The sequence below is a fragment of the Scylla paramamosain genome, chromosome 41, assembly GCF_035594125.1.
Source record: "Scylla paramamosain isolate STU-SP2022 chromosome 41, ASM3559412v1, whole genome shotgun sequence".
Classification (NCBI taxonomy): domain Eukaryota; kingdom Metazoa; phylum Arthropoda; class Malacostraca; order Decapoda; family Portunidae; genus Scylla; species Scylla paramamosain.
Window position 1 is genome coordinate 12,471,967 of NC_087191.1, and position 12,500 is coordinate 12,484,466.

Consider the following 12,500-nt stretch of genomic DNA (forward strand, 5'->3'; position numbering starts at 1 on the left):
CCAATAAGAACCTTGAACGATACAATTTTTCATGAACACCAAACTGATTTTAGCACGCAACATTATGGCCAGTACTGTGATACCCTGTTCTCCCTCACCACGACTGTTTTTCAAGGCCACAGAGGTCATGAGCCCCATTCTCAAGTGTGTGTTTAAGTGCGTGGTGTTCCCCAGGGTGGTGTTCCCAAGGGTATCTGAAAACACTACGATGCACGGAGCGGTGAATGACGTGACCGGTGTATGTAAGACTGCATGGGATGAAAGGGTGTTTTACGAATGAAATTGTGTCTAGTTTAAATTTGATCTAGGTTGAAATAATAGTGTTTCATATTAGTTAATGGAGATTATCAGTATATCACGCTCAGACACACGTGGCGCCTCGCGTGTTGAGGTGTGGATGTTGTCTTACTACACAAAACCACTCTCGTAAAAGCGACTTACTACCGAGTGGCTGTCTGTGTTGAAAATAGAAATCTTGCACTTATATTTGTGGCATTCCCATTCTTAAAACTTCAGAAAATCGTTAAATATTTATGTAAATCTTACCAAAGTTACCAGAGGCGTGAAGCTACATGAACTCAGAAGCTGGAGGATGGTAAATTCTGGAACTCCCTGCCTGCTTCTGTATTTCCACCTTCCTATGACTTGAATTCCTTGAAGAGGGAGCTTTCAAGACACTTATCCCTTAATTTTTGGCTACTGCTTTGGACCTTATTGGGAGCCCGGCATCTCAGTGGAATTTTTTTTTTTTTTTCATCTTTTTATCAAATTTTGTTGCCCTTGGTTGATGTTCTACATAAAAAAGAAAAAATAGGGAAGGCTGAAGACTGCTACCTTGACCAACCTCTCTCTCTCTCTCTCTCTCTCTCTCTCTCTCTCTCTCTCTCTCTCTCTCTCTCTCTCTCTCTCTCTCTCTCTCTCTCTCTCTCTCTCTCTCCCGCAGACTGACGGAGGCGAAGGGCGTGCAGGAACTGAGGGAAAGCTTCGACATCCACACCCCAGACGGCGCCTTCCCAGACCAGGAGCTCGCCACCCTCCGCCCCGCCGCCAGGACCCTGTTTGAGAAGTGCAGTGTCCTTACCTTCAGGATCCTTACTGCTATGGCCATTGCTCTGGGTGAGTGTCGGGACGTGGCGGGCTTTGGGAGGTGCTGGGGTGTTGTGTTGTGTGTGTAGGATGTGTTTTAATGTGTTTTTATGATGTTTGGTGTAGTAACGGGTGTTTTAAGAGTACTGCATGCAATATAAGAGAATCAAACACCATTCCCGCGTACTGTAAACGATCCAGTACCATTGCCACGCACTACCAGAGGATCAAACACCACTTTCCTTCACTATAAAGGCTGAAACACGTATAAAACGATCAAACACGTATTTTTAAGGGGATCAGACACCTTTTCCCTGCTCTTTAGGGGATTCAACACCCTTTCCACGCCCCCCCACTTAGGATTCGGAGAGATCATACTTCGTCAAGAGACACGGAGGGGCTGGCGGGGGACCAAGAACTCCTCCAGCATTGCGCCTCCTGTACTACCCCGCCCTGCCAGTTGGAGGAAGGCGCTGACGAAGGGGAGGGGTTACACGCTGCGGCGCCCACACTGACTACGGCACGGTCACCCTTCTCTTCCAGGACGCTGCGGGAGGCCTAGAGGTGTGTGTGTGTGTGTGTGTGTGTGTAATGTTTGTTTGTGTGATTTTTGTGTGAATCTCTCTCTCTCTACTCTCTCTCTCTCATCTCTCTCTTCCTCTCTCTCTCTCTCTCTCTCTCTCTCTCTCTCCATCTCTCTCTCTCTCTCTCTCTCTCGTCCTCCACTATCTGCTCCTCTTCCTCCTGTTCCTCCGTCTGTAATTTATTGGTCTCTCTCCCCTCACGCCCTTTTGTCCCTAAAGAAGAAGGAGAAGAAGAAGAAGAGAATAAGGAACAGGAAAGATAAAACAAAGAAATAAGATAAAAACGAACGATAAAAAAACAAAAGAGAAACAAAAAGAATAACATTTTAAAACCTCCTCCTCCTCATGCTCCTCCTCCTCCGTCAGGTGAAGGAGCGGGGCGGGGCGTGGGTGAGTGCCCTACCCATCCCTGGCACTATATTGGTCAACGCCGGGGACATCTTACAGTTTTGGACCGGGGACGTCTTCATGGGCCACGGTCAGTACTGGTGGTGGTGGTGGTGATGGTGGTGGTAGCGGTGGTGGTGGTCGTGGTGGCGGTCGTGGTGGCGGTGGTGGTAGCGGTGGTGGTAGTTCTAGGTTTCCATCATTCTCTCTCTCTCTCTCTCTCTCTCTCTCTCTCTCTCTCTCTCTCTCTCTCTCTCTCTCTCTCTCTCTCTCTCTCTCTCTCTCTCTCTCTCTAGGCCTACTCTAATTTTAATAGGACTACAGTGGGAAGGCAGGAGGGATGCTGGCTGTGATTATCTTCTCCTCCTCCTCCTCCTCCTCCTCCTCCTCCTCCTCCTTGTCTTGGTCATCATTTTTCTTCTTCTCTGCTGTGAATTCTAATGTAGTAGTAGTAGTAGTAGTAGTAGTAGTAGTAACGTTGATAATAGCAATAATTTTTTCTACTTGTTTTCTTTCTTTCTTCTTCTTCTTCTTCTTTCTTGTTTTTTACTTATTTTCTTCTTTTCCCCTCTCATTTAATTTATCCTTTATACTCTGTCATCACCACCACCACCACCACCCTTCCCTTCTTCAGGAGCACCGCGTCCTTCTCACTGAGTCGAGGAGCAAGGCGCGCCAGTCCGTCGTGTTCTTCGTGCACCCTGACGGGGACGTGGTGATCGAGCCCCTGGACGGCTCTGGGAGGTACATGCCCGTAGAGGCCAAGCAGCACGCCATCAAGAGATTCTCAGAAACCTACAATCTATAAATACCTGGAAACTTTGAATTTAGAAGTGTTTACGTTGAAATAGCTCCGTTTTCTGTGTTGAATTTTCGTTTTCTTTAAATTTTTATTTTTTTTTATATTTTTTTCGTACGTATTAATCTCCTTTTTCGAGTGATTTTGATAGGGTATATTGAAAGTTAATGAAGTTTTCAACGATGCTTTCATGGTTCTACAAGTTTGAATAGGGTTTAATACGAGTTATTAGGTTTTCAAGTGTTTTCAAGTTATATATAATTACATAATACTGGAGGGACAAAAGAACGTAAACAAATAGATAGATAGATAGACAGATGGATGGATAGACTGATAGATGGAGAGATAGACAGATACGTATATAATTAGGCTACAAAACACTAGTTGATATACATACAAGGACAGTGCGTGATAAATTAACATTATATTACAAGGAGGTGTTTTTGTAATAGGAATAGAGTGAGAATAGATACTGTGGTATTTTACGCTTCTGGTAGTAGTAGTAGTAGTAGTAGTAGTAGTAGTGTATGATTTAATCTCATAACTAATCCTGGTAACTGAACGCATCAGAAACAATAATATACGTAAGAAAAGAGGAATAAAGATGTGAAAATTAATTAATACAGTTTTCTTCAACGACTGAATAAAGATCGGAGGGGAAAAATGAAAACAACAACAACAATAACAAAATAAACTTAAAAAACTGAAATAAATGAACACAAAAGCTCCCCTTATGAATACACAAAATTAAATTAAAAAAAAAAATATATAGGACTAACTTACAAAAAAAAAAATACAAGGAAAACTGAAAAAAATATGCAAATAATGGAAAACGAACCATAAAATATACATAAAAAAAAAAAAACACCGTGAGAATAAACAAAACAATAAAAAATATATAAAAAAAAAAATTAGCTACAAAAAAAAATAAAATAAACACTAAAAATAGCATAGATACCCATAAAAATTTTTCGTTTTCTGTTTTCTTTTTGTCAGTGAAGGGAAGCTGGTGCGTTTTTGCTGCGATATATTTCAAATTTACTCCACTAATCAACCTTCCGCGGCCCAGGTGAGCTAAGGGAAAGGTGAGGGAGAGTGTCAGGGTGCTGCTGGGAGAGGGAGAGACCTGGGGAGGGTGTGAAAGTGAGAGAAATAGAGTGAGAGATGAGAAGTGAGAATGAAGTTGTTGTTTTTCGTTTTCTTTTGCTGTTGTTTTTGTCGTTGTTGTGTTTCTTGATATTTTTCTTGTTCTTTTTCTTGATGATTATTACTGTTATTATTATCATTGCTATTATCATTGTTGTTGTTGTTGTTGTTGTTGTTGTTGTTGTTCCTCATCTCATTTGATTTTCTTTCTTTCTTTCTTTCTTCTCCTTCTTCTTCTTCTTCTTCTTCTTCTTCTTCTTCTTCTTCTTCATTATTATTATTATTATTATGGTGATGATGATGATGGTGGTGATGATGATGATGATGATGTTGTTATTGTTGTTGTTGTTGTTGCTGCTGCTGCTTCTGTTACATTTATTAATTTATACCGCAAAATTTCTTTCATTTTTCTTCATTCAGATGCATAATCATGAAAGAAGGGAAGAAAAACTGAACGAATGAAAGAAAGAAGAAAAAATAAATAAAAAATGATTGAAATATGTAATTATAAAGGAAAAGAAAATAACAATTACATATATATATATATATATATTTTTTTTTTACTTTTTCTTTAACAATATGCAATCTTGTTAGCACGAGGGAAAGATTAAACAAACAAACAAACAAACAAACAAACAGAGGAAATAACAATAAATAAATAAAGAAACAAAGAACTCCCTTATACTCGAAAATAATAAATAAATAACACACACACACACACACACACACACACACACACACACACACACACACACACACACACACACACACACACACACACACACACACACACACTGAAAACAACCTTAGAGGAAGACACCACAGGAACCATTTTAATTTACTTTCAGGTAATAGTAGCAGTAGTAGTAGTAGTAGTAGTAGTAGTAGTAATAGTAGTAGTAGTAGTAGTAGTAGTAGTAGTAGTAGTAGTAGTAGTAGTAGTAGTAGCAGTATAGAGAAGGAAAAAGGGAAAATAGGAAAGATCAGCAGGCTAGGAATGTAGCAAGAAGAGAGGAAAGGAAGAGAAAAAGAGGAAGAAGGAAAGAGACAAGAAGAGAAGAAGTAGATAGAATAAGACACAGAAAGAAAGAGAAGAAAAAAAGGGGGAGAAGGAAAAAGGGAAACAGAGAGAGAGAGAGAGAGAGAGAGGACAAGAAGAGAAACAGAAAAAAAGATTAAAAAGGGGAAGGAGAAAACAAGAAAAAGAATAAGAACAAGAACGAGATAAAAAAAAATTAATAAGGCACATATTTTGAAAGCACTATTGGACAAATATAAGGCACAGATATTTACACACACACACACACACACACACACACACACACACACACACACACACACTATCACCACGGGGACCCAAGAGGGGGGGCTCGGGGGCAGAAACCCTCTTTTTGGAATATTTGTGCACACTGAGTCAATACGCTCCGGTACACCTCCCCCAGCCAGGTGTGCGTCTGTCGGTCCACCTGTTGAAGGGTTAATTAGTGGTGGTTGGCTAGGGGCTGTGTGTGTGTGTGTGTGTGTGTGTGTGTGTAATAATAATAATGATAATAATAATAACAATAATAATAATAATGTGTGTGTGTCTGTGTGTGTGTGTTTCCTTATCTGTTTATACTGTTTGTGCGTTTGTGTATGTGTTTTTTTTTTTCATCGTTTATCTCTCTTCCTGTTTATCTGCATGTCTGTCTATCTGTCTGTTTATCCAATTTGAACAAAAGGCCACATGACTTATGTCCCTGCCTGTACATCCTTGGTCTGCAGTGATGGTTGAACTAAAGCTTCTGCAGGACTGATACCAAAAAAAAAACCTAACTCTATTCTGAAACATTTATGCTCTGTACCTCCCCTACATTTAAAAGGGCCCCATATACGTGAAGTTACACAGGTTTTTAAGGATTTTTTTTACATCTCTAGCGAATTCACAACATTTCTACAATATCAACAAGAGAAACGTTATTCAGAACCCTGCCAGTCATTTCCGAGGTCCTTTAACAGTCGTAGCGAAGTGACGAGGATTTTCAAGGAAGTTTTTACGGTTCTAGTGACAGATTAGCAAGATTTCGCCATTATTAACAGGAAAAACAATCTTGGGGACCCGGTTAATCTTATCTGTGACCTTTGAAAATAGTTCTTAGTGAGGTAGCGTGGGTTTTCAAGGAAGTTTTTACGGTTCTAGTGACAGATTAACAAGATTTCGTCACTATTTACATGGGAAACACTCCTGGGGACCCGGTTAATCTTCTCTGTGACTTTTGAAAATAGTCTTGGTGAGGTTGCGTGGGTTTTTAAGGATGTTTATACGTCTCTAGTGACAGATTAACAAGATTTCGCCATTATTAACAGGAAAAACACTCTTGGGGACCCGGTTAATCTTCTCTGACCTTTGAAAATAGTTCTTGGTGAGGTAGCGTGGGTTTTTAAGGATGTTTTTACGTCTCTAGTGACAGATTAACAAGATTTCGCCATTATTAACAGGAAAAACACTCTTGGGGACCCGGTTAATCTTCTCTGACCTTTGAAAATAGTTCTTGGTGAGGTAGCGTGGGTTTTTAAGGATGTTTTTACGTCTCTAGTGACAGATTAACAAGATTTCGCCATTATTAACAGGAAAAACACTCTTGGGGACCCGGTTAATCTTCTCTGTGACCTTTGAAAATAGTCTTGGTGAGGTTGCGTGGGTTTTTAAGGATGTTTTTACGTCTTTAGTGACAGATTAACAAGATTTCGTCACTATTTACATGGGAAACACTCTTGGGGACCCGGTTAATCTTCTCTGACCTTTGAAAATAGTTCTGGTGAGGTTGCGTGGGTTTTTAAGGATGTTTTTACGTCTTTAGTGACAGATTAACAAGATTTCGCCATTATTAACAGGAAAAACACTCTTGGGGACCCGGTTAATCTTCTCTGACCTTTGAAAATAGTTCTTAGTGAGGTAGCGTGGGTTTTCAAGGAAGTTTTTACGGTTCTAGTGACAGATTAGCAAGATTTCGCCATTATTAACAGGAAAAACACTCTTGGGGACCCGGTTAATCTTCTCTGTGACTTTTGAAAATAGTTCTTGGTGAGGTTGCGTGGGTTTTTAAGGATGTTTTTACGTTTTTAGTGACAGATTAACAAGATTTCGTCACTATTTACATGGGAAACACTCTTGGGGACCCGGTTAATCTTATCTGTGACTTTTGAAAATAGTTCTTGGTGAGGTAGCGTGGGTTTTTAAGGATGTTTTTACGTCTCTAGTGACAAATTAACAAGATTTCGTCACTATTTACATGGGAAACACTCTTGGGGACCCGGTTAATCTTCTCTGACCTTTGAAAATAGTTCTGGTAAGAGGAGAGAGCAAAATGCTTCAGAATACTGTCCTTTCTAAAGTCACGTACCATGTTGGGTTGCTTCAAACAGTCAAAGCCCCCGTACTCGCAGATCCGGTAGTGGTGGGACAGGCCGTCTTCAGGAGGTACCTTCTTCCACGCCTTTCGTCCTGAGGGGGAGTGGTGGTGGTGGTGGTGGTGGTGGTGGTAGTGGTGGTGGTGGTAGTAGTGTTTAAGATTGAGGAAGTTGTGTTTGGGTTCTTTTTTTTGGATTGATTTGGGTTGGTGTTGCTCTCTCTCTCTCTCTCTCTCTCTCTCTCTCTCTCTCTCTCTCTCTCTCTCTCTCTCTCTGAATCTGTGTTTCTGTGTCCCTGTCTCCCACTTCTTCTGTTTCTATGTCTTTCTCTGTCTCTCTGTCCATGTGTTCGTCTGTCTGTTGTCTCTGCGTCTCTCTGTCTTTCGTTCCATGTGTTTGTCTGTGTGTCTGTCTCTCTGTGTGTGTCTCTCTGTGTCTCTCTGTCTTTCGTTCCATGTGTTTGTCTGTGTGTTGTCTCTCTGTGTGTGTCTCTCTGTGTCTTTCTCTGTCTCTCTGTCCATGTGTTTGTCTGTGTGTTGTCTCTTTGTCTGTGTCTCTGTCCTTCTGTCTCTTTTTCCTTCAGTTTCTGTGTATGTGCTTGGAATTATTTGTCTTTTTGTCTCTGTCCATTTTTCCCTCCATTTTCTGCGTGTCTATCTTTAATTTCCCCTGCATCTGTTTATTCTTGTCTACAGAGCTCTATAGGTCTCTATCCCTGTGGATCTCTTCCCCAGTTACTCTTTTTTCCCCCTCAAACTCACCATATTGTGCTTCTCTATGGCTGTCTGTCCATATCCTTTAATCTTGTCTCAATCATCACCTTCCCCCATCTATTTACACATCTGTACATACATCAACACGTTTCACTCCCTTAGGTCCACCCTCACTCAGCCTTTCCCTCTGACTCACCTATGTACTCCCAAACGTTGTGGTTCCCGAGCTCCAGGACCCTCTCAGGCCTCACTATGTACTTGGAGCGCACCCCATGCTTGTGAGGTTTCTTGAGTCTGCGTGTCTTGAAAGCCGTGAGGAGGTAGGGCTCTGCGGGGCCTTCCACTGGCGACACTCCTTCCTGGATCAACTTGTCGTATACAGCTGTCGTGTCGTTCTCCCAGTACAGGTAGAAGAAGACGTTCTGTAAAGGCGTGTGTGGTTTGTTAGTGGTTCTTTGCTGGTGTAGTTCCTTGGCATCTCAAAGACTAAGGGGTATCAAGTCAATTGTATGCCTCTGTCTTGTCTTCTCTGTCCAGTGTTTTGAGGCGCTTTGTTCTCATTACGGGTGTTTCTCAAAGGCCGTGGAAGCTTTAGTTTCTGGGATCTCAAAGGCTAAAGGGTATCAAGTCAATTGTATCTCTCTGTCTCGTCTGCTCTGTCCAGTGTTTTGAGGCGCTTTGTTCTCTCATTACGGGTGTTTCTCAAAGGCCGTGGAAGCTTAGTTTCTTGGGATCTCAATGGCTAAGGGGTATTTCAAAGTCTACGGGTGTCTCTAAAAGGCCATGGAAGTGATTAGTCAGGTTCTCGTGGGTGTTTTTCCTTGTTGAAGAGTGTTTTTATGGTTCTAGTGACAGATTGATAAGGTTTCTGCAGCATTATCAGGAGAAACACGCTTGAGAACTCAGCTGATAATGTCTGTGGTCTTTGAAAATAGTTGTGAAGTAACATGGGTTTCAAGGGTGTTTTTATGGATCTAGTGACAAATTAATGAGATTTCTACATTATTAACGAGAGAAGCACTCTTAAGAATCAAGCTAAGCATCTCTGTAGACTTTGAAAAATAGTCATGCTAAAGTTATACAGATTCTAGTGGCAGATTAACAAGATTTATAAAAGATTACCAGGAGAAACACTCTTGGGAACCCGACTAACTGTCTCCATGGCCTTTGAAAGTAGTTATGGTGAGAGAGCAAAGTGCCTCAGAACACGTGCCCCCCTGGAGTCACCTGGAATACGTAGTTGCTGTCCTTGGTACCGTACGTGTCCAGAAGCTCAATGAGTGAGTCGTGTTTCCTCGGCACCAGAAACTCATCGAAGTCCACCATTGCCGAGAAGGTGAACCTGTTGACAGAGCGAAGGTTGCAATCGTTGAGAGCCGCAAAGATCCCCTCCGTCCTGATATCCTTCTGCGTGGTCACCGGCAGAGTCCACGGCAGGAGGGTCACGACGTTTTCCGCCATGTAGTGCCTCACCACTGCGTCTATACTCGGTCCCATCGTGTGGTTGTAGAAGATGAACCTGTCCACTCCCATGAGCTTGTAGAATTCAATGAACTCCACAAGCCATAGGGCCCTGTCATATTCATAGTGCAGGGGCTTCACACAGACACTCATACGCCCTTCATTTCTCCTCGCCTTCATGTCCTGCACTACCAGTATCGTGTCAGGAAAGGACGTAAGAGCCACATGTGTTGGTTTCGAGTTCTTAGGGATGTTGCAGATAATCAGGGCTGCAGTGTACGGGAGGTTCCAGTTCTCGTGAATCATTTTGACCCTGCCCTTCTCCTCTGTGGTGGTCCCCTCGCTCCATACCGTGCATGATCTTATCTGTGAATGAACGCAATCCAGGTGTGTCATGTGGCTTGTCTGTGTGTTTGGGTGCAGGTGGGTTTGTGCTGGTCTGTGTTGTGTGTGGGTGTAGTTTGGCTGTCATCGTATGTCTGTCCTGTTTGTATGGGTGTTGTTGTTGTTGATGTTTTTGTTGATGTTGATGATGTTGTTGGTTATTCTGTTCTTGTTTATTGCACACACACACACACACACACACACACACACACACACACACACACACACACACACACACACACACACCGATTTTCTTCTCTTGACAATAGCCACGATGATCACTTGGTCTGTGGCTGCCCGCTTGTCCAGATAAGCAGAGTACAGGAAAAACTCACGGTTCGAACCCCTGGCCTGAGAGAGAGAGAGAGAGAGAGAGAGAGAGAGAGAGAGAGAGAGAGAGAGAGAGAGCTAGTTAGTTAATATACCAACGCAAGATGAACGAAATAACATACCCAGCCAAAAAAAAAAAAAATCAACCACAGCAAAAACAACACAAAAAATTAATAACACACAATACATTACATAAAATAAACAATAAAATACAAAATACCCTCAATGAAATCCTAAGTAAATCAAAATAAAACGGCCTCTAACAAAAACAACATACTTCCACCCAGTCATCGAAGGGGTCCAGAACAAGTGCGTGGAAGGGTGCAGGGGGACGGTCAGGTGGAGGTGGAATAGACCGTGCCAGCTCCTCCCTCGGCTCCTCAAAGTCAATTGGAAACAAGTCTCTCCCCTTGTTATTCTCTTCTGGTTTCTGTAGGAGGGAGAAGTGGTAAAGAAAACGGTGATGGAGGGCGAACTTTTAAGGAAAATGGTGATATAGGGGAACTTGTGAAGAAAATGGAGGTACTGAAAACGGTGATAGAGGGGGAACTCGTAAAGAAAACGTTGATAGAGAGGGAATTTGTAAGGAAAATGGTAATAGTGGGGAACTTGTGAAGAAAATAGTGGTCATTAATTAATTTAGAAAGGCAACTCGTAAGGAAAACGGAGACAGAAGGAAAACTCGTAAAAGAAAACGGAGATTGGTTCATTTAGATGGGGAAACTCGTGAGGAAAACAGAGATAAAGTGGAAACTCGTAAAGAAAACGGGCAACAACTCGTTAATTAAGAGAGAGAACTAAAGAAAACGGAGATGACCAAGGTAATTTAAAGGGGGGACTTGTGAAGAAAATGGAACCTAGCCCAAGCCTAACCCAGCAGACCTAACTTAACCTTACCCAATTAAACATAACCTAACGACCCTTCTACCTCATACTCGCCTCTCTCCTTGTAGTGACGTGCAGGGTAAATACGAGGAAGACGATAACAATAACCACGTGACCTCGAAGGCTGTGAACCGCCGCCCGAGTCCACCAGCGTCTGAGTAACTTCATTCTGGGGGAGTCGAACCGTGTGTTAGGTAGATAATTGGTACGTTGATAGGGAGATAGATAGGTAGATAGACAGGTACATATGGAGAGAGATAGATAGAAACATGGATAGATAGATAGATAGATAGATAGATAGATAGATAGATATGATGAGAGAGAGAGGAGGCAAATTTTGTCTTCTATAAGCTGAAAAAAAGCAAAAACATAATCGAATATAGTAAAAATTGAAGATAAACGTTGACAATGTATGAGTCATTATGGGAAAATTGTATCTGGCCAGGGAAAATAAAAGTACAATGACAGTTGCACTACAGATAGGAGGAAAATCAGCTCCCAGACAAAGAGGTGAATGACTGGAGCACACTCAATAACCAGACTATTGGTGTATTCTTTTTCATGCAAGGGGGTCACTGACTCAGGGTAACAAAAAGGAAAAAAAACGACGAACAAACAGGAAAAAGGAAAAGGGAAGCGCAGAAAAAAAAAATCCAACTGAGAATATTGTTAGTTAAAAAAAAAAATATTAACTTTGTAGATAGGCTTATATAGGTAGAAATATACAAGCATGATTTATACAGGGCCTGCCACGTGTAGGCCTAATGATTCCTTGCACCTTATCTTACATTGAAGTTACCCCTAAGTTTTCATATTTTAGATGAAAGTGAAAAATAGACACATTTCATACAGGGACTACCGCGTGTAGCCATGACCTCCCCTTGCACCAACCCAAATATTCTTGTGTCCTTATTGGTGGGCGTGACATAAACAGACGCCTTGCACCTTTTATTGGCCCAGTACCTCCCTCCCTCACGCTCCAGACACACATCCAAAGGCACACATACTGCCTGCCTCCTCTCAGTCACGCGCGTTGGTCCCACAGGCGAGGCTGGGGCGAAGGTACCATGTTGCCAGCCTGAAGCCAACAGCCACTGATAAGATACAAGCTGATGTTTGTGTGGGATGATGATGAGAGGCTGCGTGATGGAACGAGAGATGATGATGATGATGTTTTTTAGTTATTGGGCTAAATAGTAACTGAAATTGAAAGAGAGAAAGAGAGAGAGAGTACAGGAAGATATAGATACTGTGTGTTTTCGCCTAGTCACTGAGAACATAAACACACACACACACACACACACAACATATTGATGAATAACATGTGATAGCGGA

The 12,500-nt window shown here is 41.9% G+C and overlaps 2 protein-coding genes across 2 annotated transcripts in view; one reads left to right on the forward strand and one right to left on the reverse strand.

Moving 5' to 3' along the window:
* Positions 1 to 3,473, forward strand: part of LOC135092974 (uncharacterized) — a 6,591-nt gene extending 3,118 nt beyond the window's left edge. Inside the window, exons 5-8 of the mRNA XM_063991798.1 lie at positions 944 to 1,165; positions 1,569 to 1,656; positions 2,046 to 2,148; positions 2,393 to 3,473. Of these exons, the coding sequence (XP_063847868.1) occupies positions 944 to 1,165; positions 1,569 to 1,656; positions 2,046 to 2,148; positions 2,393 to 2,865 (886 nt within the window). The 3' untranslated portion in view covers positions 2,866 to 3,473. The remainder of the gene's footprint in view (positions 1 to 943; positions 1,166 to 1,568; positions 1,657 to 2,045; positions 2,149 to 2,392) is intronic.
* Positions 3,474 to 4,531: 1,058 nt separating this feature from the next.
* Positions 4,532 to 12,500, reverse strand: part of LOC135093051 (uncharacterized) — a 10,893-nt gene continuing 2,924 nt past the window's right edge. The window contains exons 2-8 of the mRNA XM_063991925.1: positions 11,220 to 11,334; positions 10,558 to 10,710; positions 10,197 to 10,301; positions 9,333 to 9,932; positions 8,302 to 8,527; positions 7,386 to 7,486; positions 4,532 to 5,468 (exon numbers count right to left, since the gene is read on the reverse strand). Coding sequence (XP_063847995.1) covers positions 5,346 to 5,468; positions 7,386 to 7,486; positions 8,302 to 8,527; positions 9,333 to 9,932; positions 10,197 to 10,301; positions 10,558 to 10,710; positions 11,220 to 11,333 — 1,422 coding nt within the window. The 5' untranslated portion in view covers position 11,334 and the 3' untranslated portion in view covers positions 4,532 to 5,345. The remainder of the gene's footprint in view (positions 5,469 to 7,385; positions 7,487 to 8,301; positions 8,528 to 9,332; positions 9,933 to 10,196; positions 10,302 to 10,557; positions 10,711 to 11,219; positions 11,335 to 12,500) is intronic.